The sequence below is a fragment of the Suncus etruscus genome, chromosome 11 (assembly GCF_024139225.1).
Source record: "Suncus etruscus isolate mSunEtr1 chromosome 11, mSunEtr1.pri.cur, whole genome shotgun sequence".
NCBI classification, from domain to species: domain Eukaryota; kingdom Metazoa; phylum Chordata; class Mammalia; order Eulipotyphla; family Soricidae; genus Suncus; species Suncus etruscus.
The window spans coordinates 86,040,566-86,065,346 of record NC_064858.1 but is presented as its reverse complement, the minus strand read 5'-3'; the positions used below and the strand labels follow the sequence as shown (position 1 = coordinate 86,065,346).

Below are 24,781 nucleotides of genomic sequence, written 5' to 3'. Positions count from 1 at the left end.
TTCTATGTTCTGCTGTGTTTGTATTTAAGGAGAAAATCTGAGCGTATTGATCACTGTGTGGTTATTCTCGCCTCCTCACTGCTCCTTTTTCCTCCCCAATTTCCTGTGACCAGAGACAAGTGTGAGCAAAGAGAGATGCATGGAGTGGGAAACTGACTGTGGGTTCTGCCCATCCCATTCCTGCTCTTGTTTCCCGGGGAACCCATATGCACTGGTTCCCCTCAAGGGAAAGGACAATGTCTGAGGGTCAGGGTTTCGTCCTCACTTGTAACCAAGAAAGGAGGCACCCCCCCATCATTTCCTGATACAAATTTAACTCACCTTTCCCTTGGGGCACAGTTCTCCCTGTTACAGTGAGGCTCAGAAGTCCATTCCTGCCCAGGGCAGCTACTCTGACAGTCTCAGTATCCAAGTTTTTTGAGTTGTGATGTGAGCTTGTGAGGGTAAGTTGTGCACAGAGGAAGTGAGGGCACCATTTGCAGGTGACAGAGCTTGAGACAGGTCATCTGAGGGAGTGTGACCAGGAGACTCACTGTCTGTGCTTCTCTCAGCCCCTCTCTGCCAGTCAGAGAAGTTTCACTCCTGCCTGTGTCCCCACATCTTCCTCATTCCCTCCTGCTCCTTCTCTGAGGTTGCATACTCTCTCCTGTTCTCAGACCCTTTTACTAATACATCCCTTTTTCAGAAAGGTTTTTGTGATTTTTTTTGTTTTTCTTTTTGGGCCACACCCGGCAGTACTTACTCCTAGCTCTGCATTCAGAAATTACTCCTGGAAAGCTCAGAGGACCATCTGGGAGCTAGGGATTGATCTCAGGTTGGCTGTGTGCAGGCAAACACCCTACGAACTGTAATATTGCTCTGGCCTGTAGAAAGTTTATTTTTATTTTTATTTTTAATCACTCTGCCTTTTCCTCCAAATTCTCGAGATGCTGAGAGGAACTGTTGTCTCAGGGGTGTTTGTGTACTGAGCCAGCTGGGAATCCCAGATGCTGGGGCTCACACAGAGTGATAGTGGAACAAGGCTTGAATCCTCTTATTTTATTTATTTATATAAAATTTTTTTAAATCCCTTATTTTTTTTAACTTAGTTTATTCATGATCTCAGAGAGCCCCAAATCAGTGATGAGCAGAAAGTTATGTAAGAGTGTGCTGACTCATGCGAACTGGATGAGGCTCCCATGTTTGTATGCTGCAGGCAGTTTAGAGGAGAGAGAGAGAGAGAGAGAGAGAGAGAGAGAGAGAGAGAGAGAGAGAGAGAGAGAGAGAGAGAGAGAGAGAGAGAGAGAGAGAGAGTGAGAGAGAGAGAGAGAGCACGCAAAAGAGAGAGAGCTAGAGAGAGTGAGCAAGGGAGAGCAAGAGTAAGAGAACGACGAGTGAGTGAAAGAGAAGAGAAGGAGAAGGACAGAAGAGTAGGAGAAGCAGAGAGGTTGGTTGGGGAACCTTGAAAGTTATTGGGAATCTGACAAAACCTATTAGAACTGGGCAAAGTAGCACAGAGCCTTGCCCCTCAAACTTGAGTTACACCTCATGTGGTAAACTTAAAGAAGTTTATTTTAAAATAAATTTCTTTATGATTTGTAATCAATAAATGCTTGATATGTATGCCTGGAGTTGTATAAAAATTTCTTAAGCGAATGGGGTCTTGAGTGGAAATCACTTAGGAAGATCTGGTACAGAGCATGGAAGGAGGACACAATTAACTACAGTTAATTAAACAGGAAAGCATTGAGGGCCTTGTATAGACACTGTAGGCTGGTTTACAAACCAATACCCCAGTGATCAACATTGCTTTCACACACAGACCTATTCTGATGTCCCCTGGAGTTATATTTCTGACTTTTACAGGTCATGTGGCTATACCTGGTGGTCCTAGTAGGCTTGTACTACCTTGTGCGCTGGTATAAGGAGAGGCAGGTGGTTGACCAGCTGCAGGACAAGTACGTCTTCATCACAGGCTGTGACTCAGGCTTTGGGAACCTGCTGGCCAGGCAGCTAGACCTGAAGGGCTTGAGGGTGCTGGCTGCATGTCTGACAGAGAAGGGAGCTGAGAAGTTGAGGGCGCAGACTTCGGACAGGCTGGACACAGTGATCCTGGATGTCACGAAGACGGAGAGCATCGCTGCTGCCACCCAGTGGGTGAAGGATCACACAGGAGACAGAGGTATGCTGAGCTGTCTGCTTTTCTGTGTCTGTGTCTGGAGGTGGGGCACTGGGTGTGCTTCCTAGTCAAAACCCTGTTGCTTTCAGGACTTGAGTCCCATGAGCTCTCAGTCACCAGCTTCTGTGCCTTGTACAGTCCCTGGTCCCTGGGGTTCTGTGCTGCTGGGTTGATATGCGTCTTTTCAGACCTCCTATCTTTGTCATATCCTCTCTTAACAGATTTTTTTTTCTTTTTCTTTTTTTTTTTTTTTTTTTTGGAGGGGTCCCTTAATATGGCACTGTTTGGGTATGGAGACTTTTGGGACTGGGACCCAGCAGGCAAGTTAGGACTCTGTCTCCTTTTCTGGAATGTTCATATGATGTCAGCCATAGGCAATCCTCAGCTGGGATGTTGGAGCACAAAGGTAGTTTTCTTTCCTTGATGTCACTGTTGGGGTCTGAACAGTCTGCACTTTAAGGGTGTGAGAGGAAGATGTTGGAGTGTAAGTTTCACATGGAGCATGGGTAAGTACTGGATTTGAACTTAAGTTCTCTACAATTCCTTACTAAAATTAAAAATTAATTATTTTTGGGAGTAAAACTCAGTGCTCCTTAGGGGTTACTCCTGCTCTGCACTCAGAAATTATTTCTTCTTTTTTTTTTTAAAAATAAAATCTTTATTTTATATGACTGAAACCCAACTAAAATTATGTTTGTAATGATGATGTTTAAATAAATTATTAAAAAGAAAAAAGAAAAGAAAAATCTTTAAACAATAGGAATGAATAAAAAATCTTTATTTTAGCACCATAATTACAGGCATGATTGTAGTTAGGTTTTAGTCATAAACAGAACACCTCTCTTCACTAGTGCAACATTCCCACCACCAATGCCCCCTCTCCTCCTTCCCCACCCCTGCCTGTATTCAAGATAGGCGTTCTACTTCTCTCACTCATTAAGATTGTCATGATAGTTATTAGTGTAGTTATTTCCCTAAATGCACTCAGCACTCTTTATGGTGAGCTTCATATTGTGAGCTGGTCCTTCCAGCCCTCATCTCAGAAATTCCTTCTGATACTGCTTGGTGGACTATAGGAGATGCCAAGGATCAAAATGGGTTAGCCAAAATACAAGGCAAACATACACCTACCTGTTGTACTATCATTTGAGCTCCTCCCTCACTTACTCTGATACTACTGATGCCCCTCAAGTGTCCTGCAGACTAGGAAAGTTATCTTTAAATCTTCAGTACTTTCCTGAGTAAAACTGGGCTAATATGATAATACTGAGGATAGAGCTCTTGCCTTGTAAGTGGACAACCCAGGTTCCATCCCTGGCATCCAGTAGGGTTATCTAAGTCTTGCCAGGAATGATTCTTGTGTGCAGAGCTAAGAGTAAGCCCAAGACACAGCAAGAGTTGTTCAAAAGAAACCCAAAATAAAGCAATAAAGCAAAACACAAACAAAAATTTTTCTGAGCAAAGTCAAATCCATTGAGAGCCTTGTTGTCTTCCTCCGTGTCTATCTTCCTCTGTTTCTCTACCTTTCTTAGTCCTTCTCTCTGCCTTTTTGGGCAACTGTAGTTGTGTTGCACCCACTAATAAAGCTCTGAAGACACATAGAAATGCAGGGGAATATCTATAATGCCTCAGCCACAACATAGGTTTGTTAGACTCAAACTCAGGCCCAATTTGTCATTCAGGACATGACAGCATTAAGCTTCAGTCCTGAGGAAGGCCCATTAGGTTCTGTTCTGCCCATTTCCATGCAATCTATCAATGTCCTTGAGGGGGAAGTTTAGGTCTGGGGAACAAAGCTGTGATTTCTGGCAAGTCACAGAACACTGATATTCCCCAACCTCTGTGTTTAGGACTTTGGGGACTGGTGAACAATGCTGGCATTGTAGGGGTCTTCGGTCCCAACGAGTGGCAGACCAGACAGGATTTCATGAAGGTACTGGATGTGAACCTGCTGGGAGTGATTGACCTGACTCTGAGTCTGCTGCCCCTGCTGAGGAAAGCCCAGGGCCGTGTGGTCAATGTCTCCAGCATGGCTGGTCGTGTGGCCATTGGTTCTGGTGGCTACAGCATCTCCAAGTTTGGCATCGAGTCCTTCTCTGACTCCCTCAGGTAAGGAAGGGAACCTGTGGAGTTCCTGCTGCTGTCTTTTCAGGAGCATTTCCTGGAGGTCATTCCATCACCTACTTGAGACTCTTCCTTATCAGCCCTCTGACTTCTTAGTGCCACTTGTACTGAACTTTCTATGTTCTGGGTCCTGAATAAAAACCTGGCTTGTACCATGTTTCTTCTATGAAAGAGGGCTCTTAGTAATGGATCTAAAGTAGAACTGAACTGGGACATTTTAGTTATGGACCCATGACTTCTTCTCCATAATAGTTTCACCTAGGAGACTGTAAATTCGGTTAGACCTTTTGACTGTGTTTGAGAGATATTCCTGGAGTACAGCTGATTGTGAGGAGAAGGCAATTTCTTTTTGACCGAGCAATGCAAGAAACTCAAGAAAGGGGCAGGATCAGAAGCGGTGTGTTCACCTCTCATGATGTTGGCCACTGATTTAGCTGTGGTGGTCTTATAGCCAGTTGCATAGCAGAGTATATTGGAGAGAGGCTCTAAGTTGAAAATGCTACTTGTTGTTCTACAAAGTATTGCAGGAAGGGTCCTAAGAGAGGGATATGATCAACCTAGAGTAAGAGGGATTGATACTATGCTGCAGAGTTCATGGTAAAGATGAGAATGGGCCAGTCTATTATTAAAGGGAAGATTTGCAGTAGAATTGGATGAACTTTAGAGGAATGTGATTCCTGGAAGGAGTGATTCTTCTTGCTATGGCAGCAGAACCCATGACAGACAATCAGATGGGAAAGTACTATTTTTTTAGGGGGGCACATTCCTTTGATGCTCAGGGGTTACTCCTGGATAAGTGCTCAGAAATTGCCCCTGGCTTGGGGGGACCATATGGGATGCCAGGGGATCGAACCGCGGTCCTTCCTTGGCTAGCGCTTGCAAGGTAGACACCTTACCTCTAGCGCCACCTCACCGGCCCCGGGAAAGTACTATTTTGATTAGATTTATGAACCCAACTGACTTCAGAGCTAGTTGACTAAAATTGGAGAAATGAGCCTTTCCATGAGATGTTTCATATTTACCTTGTCCTTCCTATTTGCTATTATTGGAAGACCAAGAACACCATCCTTGTTTGTTGTGCTTGCACACTTAACTCTGATTGTTGTTCCAGGAATACCAAAGTTAGTGATACAGGTAGAATACATTCTAGGACAGTGTTTCCACAGATTTAATGTGCACAAAGGTGTGTACTTTCCCAGTAGCTGCCTTCTATGCCAAGAGCACTTTCTTAGAGAATAAACACATAGATGATAGTTGATCAGGAAATGACAAGAGCAGAGGTAGAGAGGGACAGAATGTGGCTGTGGGAAAGATAAAATTAGAATGTTGGTGATGGTGTGGGTGGGTGTGGAACTATCTGTATGGTCAATAAGCAGAAGTGTAAGACTTTAGAGCTAATTTGTATATATTAGATATTTGGGAAAATATAGAAGCCTTCTGTATGTAGAGACTATGTCATCATCACATTTGTTCTTGCCAACTGATGTTGCAAGGAATATCCACTTTCAACTTTTTTTAATCTAGTCTAACCTTTATGGGAAGCAATATGGAGATTCCTCCAAAAACTGGAAATTGAGCTCCCATACAATCCTGCTATAGCACTCCTAGGGATATACCCTAGGAACACAAAAATACAGTACAAAAATTCCTTCCTCACACCTATATAAACATTGCAGCATTATTTACCATAGCAAGACTCTAGAAACAACCAAGATGCCCCTCAACAGATGAATGTCTAAAGAAACTGTGGTACATATACACAATGGAATATTATGCAGCTGTCAGGAGAGATGAAGTCATGAAATTTTCCCATACATGGATGTACATGGAATCTATTATGCTGAGTGAAATAAGTCAGAGGGAGAGAGAAAGACACAGAATGGTCTCATTCATACATGAATTTTAAGTAAAATAAAAGACATTCTTACAATAATTTTCAGAGACAAAAGAGAGGAGAGCTAGAATTTCCAGCTCACTTCATGAAGCTCACCACAAAGAGTGATGAGTGTAGTTGGAGAAATAACTACATTAAGAACTATCATAACAATGTGAATGAATGAGGGAAGTAGGAAGCCTGTCTCGAGCACAGGCGGGGTGGGGTGGGAAGGAGGGAGATTTGGGACATTGGTGGTGGAAATGTTGCACTGGTGAAGGGGGGTGTTCTTTATATGACTGAAACCCAACCACAATCATGTTTGTAATCAAGGTGTTTAAATAAAGATATTAAAAAATCCAAGGCATTAAGATTAATCTCTGTCCTGTATATTTGCAGGAGGGAACTCTCCTTCTTTGGGGTGAAGGTGGTTGTGATTGAGCCTGGTGCTTTCAAGACTGGAATGAGCCCCATTTGAGTTATTCAGAGCCTTCATATTGCATGGAATAAAGCCAGTGAAGAGGTCAAAGACATCTATGGGGAAAAGTTTCTGACAGACTGTAAGTGTTCACTGGATTTGGGGGAGGAAAGAAAATAATTCTTGAAAGTCTAAATCTTTCATTAGTCATTCCTACAGTTTATGTCCATGCCCTGGTTAGAATCACCACAAAGATGGCCTATACCATCCTTTTGTTAATGTAGTTACAGTAAGTAAGATAAGAATCCAGTCCTGAGGTTGGAGAGATAGCATGGAGGTAAGGCGTTTGTATTTCATGCAGAAGGTCACTGATTCAAATCCCGGTATTCCACATGGTCCCCAGAGCTGCCAGGAGCGATTTCTGAGCGTGGAGCAGGAGTAACCCCTAAGCACTGCCCGGTGTGACCAAAAAACCCAACCAACCAACCAAACAAGCAAACAAACAGACAAAAAGAATCCAAACCTTTTAATTCTTGGACTACTCTCATCAGATTAGGTAAAACTGAAGCTAGCGTTAGGACTCTCCTGAATTTACAGCAATGTGGTGTAGATCAGTTTGTTCAAAAAGCTAGATTTGTCATACTTGTAAACAGTTATAGGTTGTATAGAGAATATAATTCCTAGAGAGCAGCCACAGTGGTCCTCATGAAGAGAGTGTTGCTGTGTAAATCAGTGAGAAACTATCAGAGGAAATCCATGTCAGTTATTAAAGATATGATTTTAGATTTGGTGCTTAGCATGCAACCCATCATGAAATTATAATAAATTATTAATGAATTAATGCTTTCAGTAAGTAATAAAGGGGTATGGGGGATTGCAAATAAAGATTATATTTCAATGATTTGTCTTTCTGAACAGTGATACAAAACATTGAGACATACAAGCTAGAGTTGGACCTGACATTGGTGACAGACTGCATGGAACATGCTCTGACCTCCCGTCACCCTCGCACCCGATACTCAGCTGGCTGGGATGCCAAATTGATCCTTATCCCCCTGAGCTACATGCCCACTTTTCTGGTGGATGCCTTCTTGAAATGGAACTCTGCAAGGCCTGCCAAAGCTATGTGAAGCCTAGATGAGGTGCATCATAGGATAGGGTTGTGTGTCATATGAGAAAATAGAGGCATCAAGAGGGAAATAGATTGGATTGAGAAGGATTTCTTGTCTGCAGGAAACCAATAAGTTTCCTTCTTTGATATCCTCTAATTCCTCAGTGGGATATACAAGATTATACAATATTAAAAAAAATCCACATTTGTCTCTGAAGAACAGTGACCCACTAATGCACACACTACTTATTCTTTGAGTGTCCAGTAAAGCCTCTGAGCATCATGGTCTTCATCCTAGGAGGCAATCCCCATTTAGAGGCATATGAGTTGCTCATGGGGACTCAGCCATAGCTTCCTGTGTTTTGGCCCTGGGCAAGACTGAAAATGGATGGATGTGGTTTGGAGAATAAAAAGATTCTTTTGCACTGAAAATGACTGTTGGTGGTATTGAAGGTTTGGTATACTCTCCAGTCTGACCATAAGCCTCAGGTGCCTAATTGTGGGAAACTGTCATCTAGAAGGCTCTGAATTCCTGGCACTAAACAGTGGTCTAAAAAAGTCAATAGACACACTAAACAAAGAGCAGGTTTTAAGAGAATCATTATAATGTCCAAAGTATTCAATACAATGATTATTTCAGAGTAATCTTTATGATTACCTGAGAGATAGATTCTGCTTGTCTGAAGATGGTATTTGAACTATTTTTATAATGTATTATGTATTGCACAGTATAATCTAAAGTAGTCATAGAAAATCCACAGAGATTTGTATCTTGTCTTTTTGGTTTTTGGGTTATACCCAGTAAAAATCATTGATCACTCCTAATGCTTGGGAGATATTTGAGATTGAACTACAGTTGGCTACATTCAATGTAAAAGCCTTAACTCCTTTAAAATCTCATGAATGCTATAAATCATATTTTAAACCAAGTCTTATTTGCCTTTGCATGTGGCCTGGCAACAATTATACATATATAGATGTTTTAGATAAGCTTTTAAATTTTTTAAAATTTTTATTGTGATCATAATGGGTTATGTATCTTTCACAGTAGTATTTTAGGTACATACTAACATTGAATCAGGGGAATACCCATCACCAAATTTGTCCTTTCCCCATCCCAGTTCCCTTTCTGCAACCCATATATTTGAAATAAAAATGGGAGGATGGACTCTCAGTTTGGGAAGAGACCAGTTCAGGGGGGGGTACCATATATTTTCAAAATAAAAATGAGAGGATCGACTCTCAGGCTGGGAAGAGGCCAGAACTCTTTACCTACTTGTTTACTCCCAGAGGCCTCTTGGCCTTTCCTTTTTTCATTTTGTAACTGTGGTTGATACCATACTAGGTTTTTGATTAATTCTCATAAACGATGACAATTGAATCCACTGTCTTATGTTAGATTGTTTATTTTCCCCACTTTTTATCTTTTCTCCTCTTTGTGAACTGTTCAATAAGGTATTTTGGTGGAAGAGTCCCTCTCTATCTTTCCTTCCCTTGGTTATTTGTTAAATAAGGAAGTTTGTAGAAGTGTCCCTCCATTTAATGTTTATATAAGAACCTAGTCAATTGGATAGTTGGACTTGTTCTAGCATCCCCCTAGGCACCAATCTCGCCATGTGATACTGTTCTTCCTTTGCATAGGCACATTAAAATGGGAAATTACATACAAACACATTCTTATCTTATAGAGATGGGAACACACAAATTTTCTTAAACAGTGACAACTGTGTCCACTGTCTTAAGTTAGATTGTTTATTTTCCCCACTTTTTATCTTTTTTTCTCTTTGTGAACTGTTCAATAAGGAACTTTGGTGAAAGAGTCCCTCAGTTTAATGCTTATGTTTGAACTAGGTCACGGGATTGTTGGACTTGTTCTTGCGGCCCCCTTATGCGCTTATAATGCTAGTCGGCATTATTCCTTGTTTGCATGGGCACATTAAAATGGAAAATACTATACATACAAATAAGTTCTTATCTAATAGAGATAGGAACACACAAATCTTGTGGTGCAATGGAACCTTACACCCTGAACATTGACATGATGACTTGGCACAGGCCTCAGAGGTTTGGGCATTTTCCAGTCACCCCTGAACCAGGGAAGCCATCTATGAAACATCCAAAGTTGTCTCTGACATCACCTGGAAACAATCCTTTACCAGGGAAGACCCTACTGCTGCTCTGATATCGATTTATTCAAAAGAGTCATCCCTTAACATTGAGATTTAAACAACAACAACGACCTGCATACTTGACAGGGCTTTCTGCATTGCCCTTCAATTGTGAGTTGAAATTAAACGCCGCCCCACACCATCCTGACTTCAATGTAGGATATACAGATTTCAGGATCTTCAATACAGAAACATGATACCAACAACAGAGACTGTGAAAAATATAACTGTATGGGCACTACAGACATGACTGGGATTGGACAAACTAGTTTGCCTGGAGCCTAGAAATGGTCTTATGTCAGGAAACTTCAGGGGTAAGGGTCTTCATGTACTTAGGCCAAAGTTTTTCCTTTCCATGACCCCCATACTTTGGTGGACCCATGCAAACGATAATTGCCACTCTAACATTGTTTTTACAGTGCTCCTTTGACTCTAAACCTTTAAGAAACCACTAGTAAAAATATCTGGAACTGCATATATGCTTTTAGTTACACTAGCATTCTGGAGGATAAAGGAGGGAGATAAGGGATATATGCTTGGGAACAGGGATGAAGGGAGGACAACACTGGTGGTGGAAAGGCCCTCATTTATTAGGTGGACTCTCTTCACAGTGCTCCTCACCTATGATTGATTATCATAAAGTTACTGTTAAACAGTAACTTTGTATATATATGTTATACACTTACAGTGGAGTTTTCCATGATTGTATTGTGCATGAAATTCTATTTCAGATCTGCTCTACTCTGCCATAAAAATATTTTATTTTTTGATTTTGAAATGATTTATCTAAACAGTTTGCCGGCTATCATGTTTTAAAGCACTTTCTGTTGATTAAGCTGAATTTTTGGATCCTTTCCAACAAATATTTTTTGGTATGAGTGAGTGTGATGGCCATATTTTTTGTGAAGTCTGTATGTGTATGTCTTGTTCTGTGTCTGTCTGTTTTGCATACTTTGTATATATTCCCTTTTTCCTAACTTTAGCTTCCCCAATTTAGTCTTCCTTATCCTTCCCTCTCTCTTCCTAGTCCTTAACTTTTAATTTTCAGGATTCCCTTCACATGTGCAAATCATCTCCTTCACCCACAACTACAAGCCTCCTGATCTCGGCCTGAGGAAGAAATCCGTGACTGTTGGAGTTTTGTACCAGGTTTGCTGCAAACTTGTTGGAAACGAAGCCACCTGGAATTTGTGTCAAATGTAACCCCAGAAAAAAGATCCATGGATAAGACCCACAGTCTCTGGATCCCAGTGCTATCTGAATTTCTGGTTTTCCATCCACATACACAATGCTATTGTTGACCATTTCTAAATGGCTACCCCAAGTTTGCACCGATCCCAAAGGAAATGCAGAAGCCCAACCAACTCATGATGGCAAAGATGTAACGCTTGAGGATGCCCCAACACATGGATGCCTGCATTGGCCTTCCTTCTTCATTCAGCTTGATGTTATCTTCTGTACTAGGCTTCAACCCGTTTTCCAGACCCATCAAGTGTCTTGCCGGTCTTTTCAGAGTTCCAGACCCCTCATCTTTACAGATTGGTATTGGACTCTGTAGAAATTTCACCTTTTGTATTTTTCTTATAATTGTAATCCTTTGAATTTATATTTGGTACTACACTTCTTTTGACTATTGTAATTAATGTTTTTCTATTTTTAGTTTTTAATCTTAGGAATTGATGTTGTATTACATAAGGGTATTGCTTTCTTGACTTTAGGTTAGTGAGTTAGATATTGCTGTCTATAGTTTTCTAAATGATATTTCTGGGTTTTTTGCATGGATGCATCATAGGCAAAAATACTAGGTTTAAAAGGAGGTTCTATCCATTTTAGATGGACCCTCAAGTTGTTTATTTACATAGGAAGGTTCTTTGACTTAAACATTTTGTTCCGGTTTGTGACTTAAGCTCCCATCTATAAATAATTGACAGTACTTGGTACATCAGTTTCAGACCTCATATGGACTTCTGCCTGGACTAAAACTTGGATTAAGTTCAGATGCCTATTGATCATCATTGCAGTGGCCCCCCACTGTGCAGGGGTTATATGCTTCTTCCTCCAAAATAAGGGCCTAATTCAATGCCCTCAAAGATGGGATTTCTGGTCTACCTGGACTTGAATGGAATATGTGCCAGAAGGATAGCATGGAGGTAAGGCGTTTCCCTTGCATGCAGAAGGATGGTGGTTTGAATCCCGGCATCCCATATAATCTCCTGAGCATGCAAGGAGCAATTTCTGAGCATAGAGCCAGGAGTAACTCCTGAGCGCTGCCGGGTGTGACCCAAAAACCTAATACCAAAAACCAACAACAACAACAACAACAACAAATAGAGAAAAGGTGCTTCTTTCTTGCCTGCTATACAACCTTTCTGGCGTCTCTTGGAAGGATCTATGTCTACGGATTATAATTGGGCTTTCTGATTGCCCTGAGAGCTCCCCATTGCCTACTAGATCCTTGATCATTGAATTTCAGATTCTCCATCTGCTTCTCTAAGGAAGAACTTACTTGGAATTCTTCATCTTGTACATCGTAGATCTCAGGAGCTTGTAGTTCATTTCTTGACACATGTTTCTGGTTTTAGACACCCTGTGTTTAGGTTAGAAGTTTTTCTTTACATTTTCCTGTGATACGCTTATGCAAACAGTCGCTCTTTTCTTATTGACGAGTTTTTCCTTTAATAATTGTAGACAATATTGTTTGTTTACTAAAACAAACAAGGGAATTGTTGTGTATGTAAACATTTCAATGGGATTATTATGCTACTGACCCTACCCTGATCGGTGATTGTGCCCTACCCTAGGGTCTGACCTGGCATTCTGCTTCCACCCTAGGGTGGTACCTGATTCTGCTCCCACCATTGGGTGGTACCTGATCCCACCATTGGGTGGTACCTGATTCTGGGAGATAAAAGCAAGGGTCTGTGGAAGGCGGGAAGCTTTTTGGGTGGAATGGACGCTTAGGCTTTGGGCTTCAGTCTTGTCCTCCAAATAAAGCTAATATTTTCACAAGCCTGACTGTCTGCTAGCTGTTTACCTGCCGCTTCACCTCAGAACCGCCGGCTGAACAGGGTGGCAGATGCGTGCTCCGAGCTGGAGGGGAAAGACCTCATCCTTCATCTCTCCATCAGTCAACCCCATTAAGGGCTGACTTGCAACAGTTCTCCAAGCCAGGAACAATTTCTGAATACAGAACCACGAGTAACCCCTGAGCACCGCTGAGTGTGGCCCCAAAACAAAACAAAACACAGAAATTATGCTTTCTTTTTTTTTTTTTTTTTTTTGTTTTTTGTTTTTGGGCCACACCCGTTTGACGCTCAGAGGTTACTCCTGGCTATGCACTCAGGAGTCGCTCCTGGCTTGGGGGACCATATGGGACACCGGGGGATCGAACCGCGGTCTGTCCTAGGCTAGTGCTGGCAAGGCAGACACTTTACCTTTAGCGCCACCGCCCGGCCCCAGATTATGCTTTCTTTAGGTTACCTTAATTCACTTTAATTCATTGTGTGAACGTTGATTTAATAAACTACCTTATGTTATTTAACTCTGACTTGTTCTCAAATTCTTTTACCCAACAAACTAAAAAAAATTGAATTCCTGGGGCAATGTTAACAGCTTTGGTTTGGACCAGGTTTTTTCTATAAGAGTAAGATGGAAAAAATTAGAGTTAAGAAAAAGAAAGATATCTCTGTGGTGGGAGGCCACAATCACACCAATCAATCAATTAATCAATACACCACAGAGATTGGCACACATCATAAAGAATGAGAACAAGCAGTGCTGGCGGGATGTGGAGGGAAAAGAACTCTTATTCACTACTGGTGGGAATGCCATCTAGTCTAACCATTTTGAAAGCGATATGGAGATTTCTCCAAAAGCTGGAAGTTGAGCTCCCATACGATCCAGCTATACCACTCCTAGAGATATACCCGAGGAACACAAAAATATAATACACAAATCCCTTCCTCTTACCTACATTCTTTGCAGCATTGTTTACAATAGCCAGACTCTGGAAACAGCCTAGATGCCCCTCAATAAATGGCTAAAGAAGCTATGGCACATATATACTATGGAATATTGTGCAGTCGTCAGAAGAGATGAAGTCATGAAATTTTCCTATACATGGATGTATATGGAATCTATTATGCTGAGTGAAATAAGTCAAAGGGAGAGAGATAAACACAGAATGGTCTCCCTCATCTATGGGTTTTGAGAAAAATGAAAGACATTTGTGGAATGATTCTCAGAGACAAAATAGAGGACTGGAGGGTCCAGCTCCTGACATGAAGCTCACCACAGAGATTGTTGGGTGCAGTCACAGAAATAATTACACTGAGAACTATCATAACAAAATGTGACTGAATGAGGGAAGTAGAAATCCTGTCTAGAGTACAGGCCGGTGTGGGGTGGGGAGGAGGGACACTTGGATATTGGTGATGGGAATGTTGCACTGCTGAAGGGTTTTAAGAAAAAAAAAAAAAAAAAAGAACCTGGGTCAGTGGCTTGCAAGGCAGATGCCCTACCTATTGTGCTATTGTATTGAATTAAAATTTCATTATTACACACACACACACACACAAACAAACAAAACAAAACAAAACGTGAGAGTAATGCAACGTAGTCCGGAACAAGCACTGCAAACCAAGAGCGGAGAGAGGTAATTTGTGCACAGCACAAATACATTCAGGCCAATTGCAACATGGTGCCATCTAGTGATGAGTCTTGGCTGTAGCTTGTGGAAGAAGTCAGGACCAAGGTTGGCCAAAACACCTAGGTCCCTACCGCTTTCCCAGAGCTGCAGAAATAGACAACTCCCATTCATTTCCTTTGAAGTCTCTGCAAAGGTCACCTGCTGATGTAGTTCATGTACCGACAATAATAGATCTCCCAGAACTTGAAATCTAGCGCCGTTTTCGAATAGCATAAATCACTAATCTTAATGCATCCAGGTCACATTTTTAACAATGTTATAATATGCAATAAATTGTTATTAAATAAAGCACCACAACATTTTCTATGACAATTATATTTATATAAATAGTAAAATATAACAATAGTTTTTATGTGCTCTTTGTATTTAATTGTCCATTTTCTTTCTGTACGTATTTTTCTCTCTTCTCCAGAGGAAGAGCATACAAAGAAAATACAGAAAATCCATGAAACTGTTTAAAAGTACTCTCTTCAGAGCAAATATTCTAAGGCAATGTATGAAATAAGAATTTTATAATAATTTGTAATTATTATAAATAATAATATAAATAATAATTATTATAAATATTAATAATTATTATAAATAATACTATATATAAAAATAATAAGAAATTTGATTTGTACTATAGAAATTATAGCCCACACATACAACAAAGTAATAGTTGTCCATAATAAAAGATAAAATCTTGCAATTTGTTGTTAGGTGGATGGATCTAAACGGTATCATGTTGAATGAAATCAGTTAGAGAAGGAGAAACAGACTCGGAATGATCTTACTCACATGTGGGATATAAAGAACCTTTGTGAGGGAACATTAAATGCTCAAAGGCAATAGAAATGAAGAGCTAGAGAACTGGTTTTCAGTAGGAAGTTTGCTACTGGAGCAGGGATGTGGGAGGATAAGTTAGTATAGTGAACACTTAAGACTACAAGAAACACTAGGTGGAGGATAAATGTCTCCCAATCACTTTTCCTAACTTTAAATTGTATTACAAAGCAATGGTCATTTGAAACAGCATGGTATTAGAATAACGATAGATCCTCAGATAAATGGAATAGACTTGAGTATTCAGAGAATGTTCCCCAGACATACACTCAATCAATAAAGAGGCAAGAAATGCAAAATGTAGCAAGGAAAGCCTCTACAACAAACGGTATTGGGACAATTAGCTACATGCAAAAAAGCAAACTTGGACCTCCATCTAACACCAGGCACAAAGGTCAAATCCAAATGGATTAAAGACTTTGCTATCAGACCCTTGAACCATAAGGTACATAGAAGGATATGTAGGCAAAACACTCCATGATATTGCAACTAGAGGCATCTTCAAGAAGGAAACACCACTGTACAAACAAGTGGAAGCAGAGATAAACAAAAGGGACTACATTAAACTGAGAAGATTTTGCACCTCACAGGAAACAGTGACTAGGATACAACGGCCACCCACTAATGGGAGAAACTCTTCAATACCCAACAGATAAGGAGCTAAAATCTAAGATATACAAGATACTTATAGAACTTAATAAAAAATTTTTAATTCCTTCAAAAAATGGGGAGAAGAAATAAACAGAAACTTCTTCAAAGAAAAATGTGGATGGCCAAAAGGCACATAAAAATGCTCTACATCAGTTCTGGAGAGGTCTTTTATAAACTAAAAAAGATAAAAAAAAAAAACAAAAGTTAGGACGAGAGTTATAGTTGTACAGTACATGCTTTGCTTACATGAAAATCTGGGTTTGGTCCCTAGATACCTGCTTTGCACCCAAATCATGAGTTAAAGTGAAATTGTATTTTATTGAGTGTGGGATTAAAGATTTTCTGTAATGCTATACAAGGCAAGTTTATATTTTCCAAGAACAGCAGAATTAACCTGAGGCTTTTAGAATTAATTTCTAGGTATAGAACTGACAAGTGTTCTTGATATAGAGTTGGCTGTTTATGCAACAGTGCTGAGTTCATGGACAGGAAGATATTAATCATGTACTATTTAGGAGTGGGTCATGTGAACAATTCACAGAGGAGAAGAGTGAAAAATAAGTTGAGACATCTACAGTAACTTTCATAAAATAAGAAAATTTTGTATTTTCTGATAAAGATCCATGTACTGCTGCTAATTACTACTCTACTTTATTTGTTTACACTAGTTTATAACTGAAAATTTGCATTCCTTCCTTTGTGGCATGGAAAAAGAGGCTATCATGCTGAGTAAAGTCAGCCAAAGGAAAGGAATGGCTACAGAATGATCTTGTTTATATGTGGGATTTCGAGATACACATTGAAGTAACCACAAAAACCAAAGGGAGACATAATCCAAAAAATTGAGTTGTGGGAAGTTTGAAAGGAAAAGTATTTAGGTCCTTGAGGAATGAAGGTGGTTTTACTATTGATGGATGTGATGTTGGAATTATTTATGTACATGAGAAACTGTTATTAATAGTATTGTAAACCACAGAAACTCAACCAATAATTATTTGGGATGTTTGGGTCACACCTAATGGTGCACAAGTGTTACTCTTGGCTCTATACTCAGAATCACTCCTGGAAGACTTAGGGGATCACATGGGATGCCAGGAATTAAAGTTGGGTTGGCTGCATATAAGGCAAATGCCTTACCCACTGTATTATCTCTCCTGTTGCTCAATAGTTAAAAAATAATTTTTAATTATGACACTGTGATTTACCAAGTTGTTCATAATATAGTATTTTTAGGTATAAATTTTCAAATATCAATCCATCACCAGTGTGACCTTCCCTCCACCAGCGTCCCCAGTTTCCCACTCACCATCTTGTAGGCACAAATTTATTTCATCATGTTTGTTACAACACAAAGACAAATGGAATGATCAGAATTTAAATCAATAAGGGTCAATTTGAAACAATGATTATATCTTTCAATTTGTTATTAAATACTAAATATTAAATACTCTGAGTATTTACTCACCTATAATTGGTACTAGTTGAGCCATTTCTGTATTAAACTGTTTAAGTTCACTGAGCTTGATGGTCTTCTGTGTCACTTTCCCATCAGGTTTGCTCTGATTATACTGGAATGACACTACTATGAAATTTTGAGGACCTTTAGATATGGGACAAATTTAGTTTGATAAGGTTAATCTGAGGAACTGGACTGTTTTTATTTGAGGATGTCAGTTGTGGCAGTGGGCTGTTGTGGCTTCAGGCAGAAAGGGAAGCCTGCCCTGCCACCCCCCATTCTGAGAAGGCCCCTGAGTTTTCATCCCAGCTCAGATTACCTGGATAGAGTCAGAGCACATCATTTTCTTTTGGAGCTTAGTTGAAGAGCTGGGCCATTTTTCTGCTGGATTATAGCTACATGTTTTGTTTCTTAAGTAGAAATACTGGACTCCAAAATTTAAGTGACACACCTACATTATTTCAAGAACTTAAAAAAATGAGTGTTGTTTTTCCCCTTTGTTCCCATATCTTTCTTCTTATTACTATAACTGTAATGAGTGGAGTTTAACATACTTGGTTTTTTGCTCACACACTAGGTTGTCTTTGCACTGGGAGTCACAAGGATTGGGTTGCAAGGCAACCAAGGCAAACATTCTACCTATTTATTATTACCCCCTTTTACATAGTAAAATAGGGCCTATACCTCTGAACAATCTGACTACGGAGTGCAATTCTTTTTTTAATTCTTTTTTTCAAGAAGATGAATGGGTCATACAATAGCAGTCATATTAATTGTACTTTTGTCATGATAGTAAATTTTGTATTCAAATTTGTTGAAAACATGTTAGTTACCAAGAAGAAAAAGAAAGACATCAAGAGGTCTCAGGTGCATTGAGGGTGTTAAGAAAGGACAGAAATAAATATCCAAGCCAGTATCAACAACAATGAAATCAGGAGACTCAAATTTTAACAACCAAAATCAAGAACGGGCCTGTTATGCTGGCAGGCTGTGGGTGCAGGGGGTGGTGGCACGGGATGCATTCTGGGAACATTGGTGCAGGAAGGTTGACACTGGTGGTGGGATTGGCCCAGAAACATTGTATGTCTGAAACCCAACTATGAAGAACTTTGTAAATCACAACAGTTAAATAAAAACTTAACAAAAAGAAAAGCATTGGGCCCGGAGAGATAGCACAGCGGCGTTTGCCTTGCAAGCAGCCGATCCAGGACCAAAGGTGGTTGGTTCGAATCCCGGTGTCCCATATGGTCCCCCGTGCCTGCCAGGAGCTATTTCTGAGCAGACAGCCAGGAGTAACACCTGAGCACAGCCGGCTGTGGCCCCAAAACAAAACAACAACAAAAAAAAAGCATTAAAATATGTCATTACTTTTCTTTAGCTAGGTATTGGCACCTACACAACTTATATATAAAGCTAAATAGAAAGTGGTTCTTAGCATAGTCTTCATTTTCTCTCCATTTTCAACTATCTGCTAAATATTTTTGGGAGGCACCCTCAGACTTTTTCCTTTCACTATTGTGCTCAGGGCTTACTACTGTATCTGCACTCAAAGAATACTTTTGACAGGACTCTGGGCATCATGTGTGGTGCTGGGAATCAATCCCAGGTTGGCCACATGCAAGATATGTGCCCTGCCCTCTATATTATTGTTTCTGTCCTGAATAAAGCTGATCTTTGAAAATATCGTTTATTGGGGGATAGAAGAAGCTAAAAAAGAAGAACCCCATGCTTTGCATATGGGAACCAGGATTGATTCCCAGCACTTCAGGCTTTTCCAACACTGCCATATGTAGTCTTCAAGCAGTTTTCAATCTCCCTGAGAAGATTCCTTAGCACCAACTGGTGTGGCCCAAAATATAAAATTTAAAAATTGAAATATTTCATGATGTCATGTCTCTGGTTTGCAGCATTACAAACCAGTGTGTGCATTAAATTTACCACCAAAAGTCAAAATGTCTTCATCATACAATTGGCCCCTTTTTCCTGATTTACAGATTCTCTTTTGCTTCTGGTCTTAACTGTTTTTCTCTGACAGAGTAAGAAGAAAACTTTTTTTTTTGTTTGTTTTTGGGCCATACCCGGTAATGCTCAGGGGTTACTCCTGGCTATGTGCTCAGAAATCGCTCTTGGCAATATGGGATGCCGGGGATCAAACCCAGGTCTGTCCTGGGTCAGCCACTTGCAAATGCCCTACTGCTGCGCTATCACTCCAGCCCCGAATTTTTTAGTTTTCATAGTAATTTGTCTACTTGTGTAAAACAAGAAATAAATCTGTGTTTATCTTTCTCCTTAGTTAATTCACTTAGCATAGTAACTTATAGGTATTTTTCTGCATAATGGCAAACAGGCTGCATTTTCTGATACTGGGCATTGCTTATATGACAGTGGCTATGAATGTGGGTCTGTTGAAGATCTTGTTTCTGGTAGAACATATGGAGGGGATCTTAGGACAAATGTCCAAATACTTTAATTTGTGTCTAATATCTGGGCAGACTGACTCAAAAGGCCTAGATGGGATGTTCATTTCCTCCTGACTAGAGGAATCTAAATGAGTAAATCTGGGATATGAATTGGTAGTTCTGGGTATGGCCATTATTTGATACTGTCTCTGCACAGATCTAGTAGATATTAGATTGATGGGTTGCAAGTTTATCAGTATACTGCTAAGCTGAAGACAGCATATGTTTTTCTTTTCTAGGACTTAGGGAGTAATTAATATATAAAATGCATGTCTTATCAAGTTAGGATAAATGCTAAGGAAAATTCTGAAACTGTTATTAAAGAGAGATTTGACTTAGGAAAGAGGATTACAACAGTTCCCATTTCTTCATTAGTAACTTCTCATCAAGACAGCATGTGATTTTCATGGTAAGGGACACTCCTGTGAGTGATTCCCGCCAGACTTGGGGAGGAAGTAGAGTGAGCAGGAGCTGATGGAGAGGGTGAAATTCAGAGATGGAAGGAAGTTAACCTAAAGAAGGTTTTGTGCCTTGTTTTGGGCATATTGACCTATGCCCAATATTTTTTATTTTGGGGCCACACATGGTGGTTCTCAGGACTCACTCCTGGCTCTGCATTCAGGATTACACCTGATGGAGTTCAGGAGAACCCTATTTTGTTGTAAGTTGTCACTTGTGGGAGGCTTTTTAGTGACTTAGGCCTAAGGTAGTTGTCTAGTTCTTGTTCAGATGCTTCCTACTTAGTAGATACTATGCATTTTGCTGAGTTGCTTTAAGGACCTAGGATTTGTCTCATGGGAACAGAAACTGCTGAGACTGCTTAGAGGAATACATACAGGGCATTATCTCCCCATTGTGGCTGCATGAGAGATTTATGGCTTGTATCTATCAGTGGGGCCTATTCTGACTTCCTGCATCCTGCTTGTGCCTGGGAATAAGGAATCTGTTACTTAATTTATAACGTTGTCACCTTTTAGCCAAACATGAAGGTTTTGCAGTTAAGTACTCATCACACACTCAGTCTGACACTGCCACAGGGTGTCAATAGGAAATCCTAATGAATGGTGTACTCTTGTTCATCACATGACAGGGAGGGTACAAGAAAGTCCAGCTTTGTCATTCCATTCTTTCCTGGCTTGTATGATATCATGGTGAATGCAGTAAGCCAGAAGAAGAAACACAAACACAGGATGATTTCACTTATCTGTGACATATAGAATTACCGGATAAACAAATGTCATGTAGTAAATGAAGGATGCCTAGATCACCTTTACCCCAGAACTCAGGGAGGAGAAGGACAGAGAGGGAAAGAAATAAAGTGGAAAAGGAAGATGAGATGGGGAAGTGATATGTAACAGGGATCAGGATTTTGGTTATATTGCTGATAAGGTAAAGTTAGGTATAGCTAAAAATTCAAAGCACAGAATCAACACTACTGAAAATATGAGATTTAAATTGCAACCTCTGAACTTTTTTTTCCTTTTTTTGTGCATTTATATATATATATATATTTTTAAATTTTTATTGTGACCAAAGTGCATTACAAATCTTTCACTGCATCATTTATGGTACATAGTGACAAGGAATAAGGGGCATTCCCACCACCAGTGCTGTCCTCCTTCCGCCCCTGTTCCCAGTATGCATCCCATATCTCCCTCCTTTACCCCCCAGAATGCTAGTGCAACTGGTCTCCACTTTACATTTTGTTGTAGATTGAGCATCCATTCCACCGTCATTGGAGATAAAAAGGATAAGAAAAAAGGGAGAAAAAAAATTGGTGACAACTACCAAAAAAAGAAAGAAGAGAGAGAAAAAAAGAAAGAAAAATGGAAGAAAAAAGAAAAAAATGGACCCGGCAAATAAAAATAAAAATAAATCTCTAAATAATAACCACAAAAGTGAAAAAGAAAGAGAAAAGTGGAAGAAAAAAGAGAAGAAAAAAAAGTCAAAAACTAACAAATCAAAACAAAACAAGAAAAAGTATGGGTGCTGGAGTGGCAGGATTTGGCGTTCCCCCAACTTTTTTTTTTTTTTTTGCATAGGCACAGTAAGCATTGGAGAAGAAAGGGAATTCTCATGGCCTAAGAGATTCAGGGTTTCTCCATTCTCGAAGCATACCATCATGGGATCAACCCCTGGATCCATATATACTCATTACCCCATCCCAAAGGCTTTTTTGTGATGCCAGGAAAGTTTCCTCTTGATTGTGTGTGAGAAAATCAAGACACTGTAGCTAGCGATCTTGGTATTTGCGCTGGTTATAGGTCAGGGTCTAGGATAGAGTCTCTAGGTTCTAGAAGTTCCTATCCATCTTTGTTGTTGTGTTCAGTCTTCTGTAACACTTGCTCCTTGTTTTCGTTCAGTCCCTAAGCCGAAGCCTAGGATATTATGGATCCAAAGGTTCTGCTCAGTCTTTGTTGTCCAAGTTGGACCTCTGTAATAAGACATCTTGTTGTTGTTTTTTATGTGTCCTGGGATACAGCCTAGGGTAGTGTTTTCCTTATTAGTCCCAAGGTAGGTTATGTTCAGTCACAGTTGTCAAAGTCAGTTTTCTGTTGTTGGTGCTCTTATTTTTCACAGTTCAAAGGACGATATCTCTTCTGATTTCCATTTAGTGTTAGGTGATGTGATAGGACAGCCTGGTCTTAGGTTAAGTTTTCCTTTCCTCGTTGTCATATCAAAACTGGCATAAGTTGGTGCCAGAGTAGTGTTATAAATCTCCCAATGGAGCTTAGTTCCTGGTGGTGTTGCCTGGAGCTGCATCATTTCTACGTCGGGGATTTGGGACTGCACTAACACTGTCCAATTTCCTGGGGACTGCGTTGTAACCACATGAAACATGTTCAGGATGGGAGGCACTCTTCTACTATAAAAAGTGAGTTCTTTTCCCTCGAAGATAAGACCTTGTTTCTATGTCTATGATTTCCCCCCTTTTTTTTACTGTGCCCATATAAAAACGTATGGTGTCATACTGTGTGCTGGTGCTATTCTAGGTAAGGATGACAGGCTGCACACACAGTCTCTGTCGTCTGGTTTTGTTCTGAGCTTTTATTCCAGTCAAGGCTTTTTGTAGCAAGCAGCACCAAAAATGGTAAGGATAGAGAAAAAATGTATATATTAAAATAGAACAAATAAATAAAACTGAGTTAAAAAGAAAAGGTATTCGAATAAAACAAGTGGTGGAAGAGGCTACCTGTATATTTAGGAATACACATCTTAAAATGTATTGTTATACAGATATTGAGCTTCCATAGGCAATATAAGACTCCCAATTAGGTCTTTTGATATATTCTTGTGGGGAGTAAAAGCCAAGATACTTTTTGATTCACAGGCCTTGGAATTGAGTTTGAGAGATGCTTTGCTGCATTACAAGACCACATAGTGTCTTTGAGCTGGGGGTTTTGCTGAGGCTGATTCCTGTATCGTGCAACAGTCCATGATTTGGTGGGGGTGAGTGGGGCCATCAAGCATGAGTCAGCAGGCATGCTGGTTGTAGTTATTTGCCGAGGCATGAGAACGGGGACCCAGAGGGTGTCTTTCACTGAGGAGCTGGAAGGTGGTCTGTTGGGGCAGGAGGTCAATCTTGGTGTCTACTGAGTTAGGAACTGAGGGTAAAAAGGGTTAAATTAGGGGAAGATAATGGATCAGGATTGGGAGATGAGGGGATAGAGGAGACTCAGGGGTAGGGGAGAGGCAATACATGACAGGGGCTATATACTATATATAGATATATTTACTATATATATATATATATACTATATATATATGTGAATTGTTTGTGATTTCGGCTTGGAGTCAGTACGGAAAGTCATGTCCACAAAAAGACTGACTTTAAAGTTCTATTTGAGTGTTATCATCCAAATCTTTGGCATTCAGTTTCCTTTACCAGCAACTGTCTAGAATATTTTTAGATAATGCTTAAAAAGTATTTTTAGACAGACCAATCTTGGCAAAATCAGAAGACTTGTCACCTTTTGGTCTGTCCAAAAGCCAAGATTGCAATCAACAGATGACTGGCTGATGGAACCATGACCGGACTGTATGTATCCTGAGACCAATAAAAAAGCCCTAGTCTAGAGTTTGAGCTATTGCCTGCACAACAACCGTGATCTCCAGGTCCAAAGGTCTGTCTGAGACAATTACAATGGAATGAGTCTTCTGGAAACATCCTAGGATCAACGTAAAGACCAAGACCACCAACCACAAAAGTCGGATTAAAATGACACTAAGGGAGCAGAACTTCTAAAACCACAAAGAAAGACTTCATCATAAGTTCCACCCCTTGACTTGTGTAGATACTGAGATCTTTAGATACAGAGGTCTAATTTTATCACCCAGGATGAAGCAGAAGTCTTCCAAACAGCACGAAAACACCAAGGGGAGAGTAAATGAACTTGTACAGAGTCTATAGTTAATCCCATGACAATATACTCTAAGGGTGGAGAAATCCTGTATCTATTAGACCAAGGAAACTCTTTTTCGAATGACCCCAATATTTACTGTGCCTGTGCAGGAGGGAAAAAAAAAGCACAAAACAATTTTTCTCCTTTTTTTTAAATTTATCTGTCTAGTTTTTGTCGATTTCTTTGTTTTGGAGTGGTTATTGAAGTTGTTGTCTCCATTTATATTTATATATTTATTTTCTTCCTTTCTTTTCTTTCTTTATGTGCTCTGCCATGTTTTTATCCCAAGATCAAGGCTCTTATGTGGTGCTTACCTTTATTGTCGGAGTGCTCACTGGATATTTTATTTTATTTGACACTTCCTTTTGTACTGTTGGAGTGATTCATCTTTTTCCCCTTCGTCTCTCAAACGGATGATGAGAACCTC

The 24,781-nt window shown here is 40.0% G+C and overlaps 1 protein-coding gene across 1 annotated transcript in view; it reads left to right on the top strand.

Annotated features, from left to right (window-relative positions):
* LOC126022985 (retinol dehydrogenase 16-like) overlaps positions 1-7,759 on the top strand; it is a 45,152-nt gene extending 37,393 nt beyond the window's left edge. The window contains 4 exon segments of the mRNA XM_049784025.1: positions 1,846-2,161; positions 4,009-4,267; positions 6,555-6,715; positions 7,492-7,759. Of these exon segments, the coding sequence (XP_049639982.1) occupies positions 1,849-2,161; positions 4,009-4,267; positions 6,555-6,715; positions 7,492-7,703 (945 nt within the window). The 5' untranslated portion in view covers positions 1,846-1,848 and the 3' untranslated portion in view covers positions 7,704-7,759.
* The last annotated feature ends 17,022 nt before the right edge of the window (positions 7,760-24,781 follow it).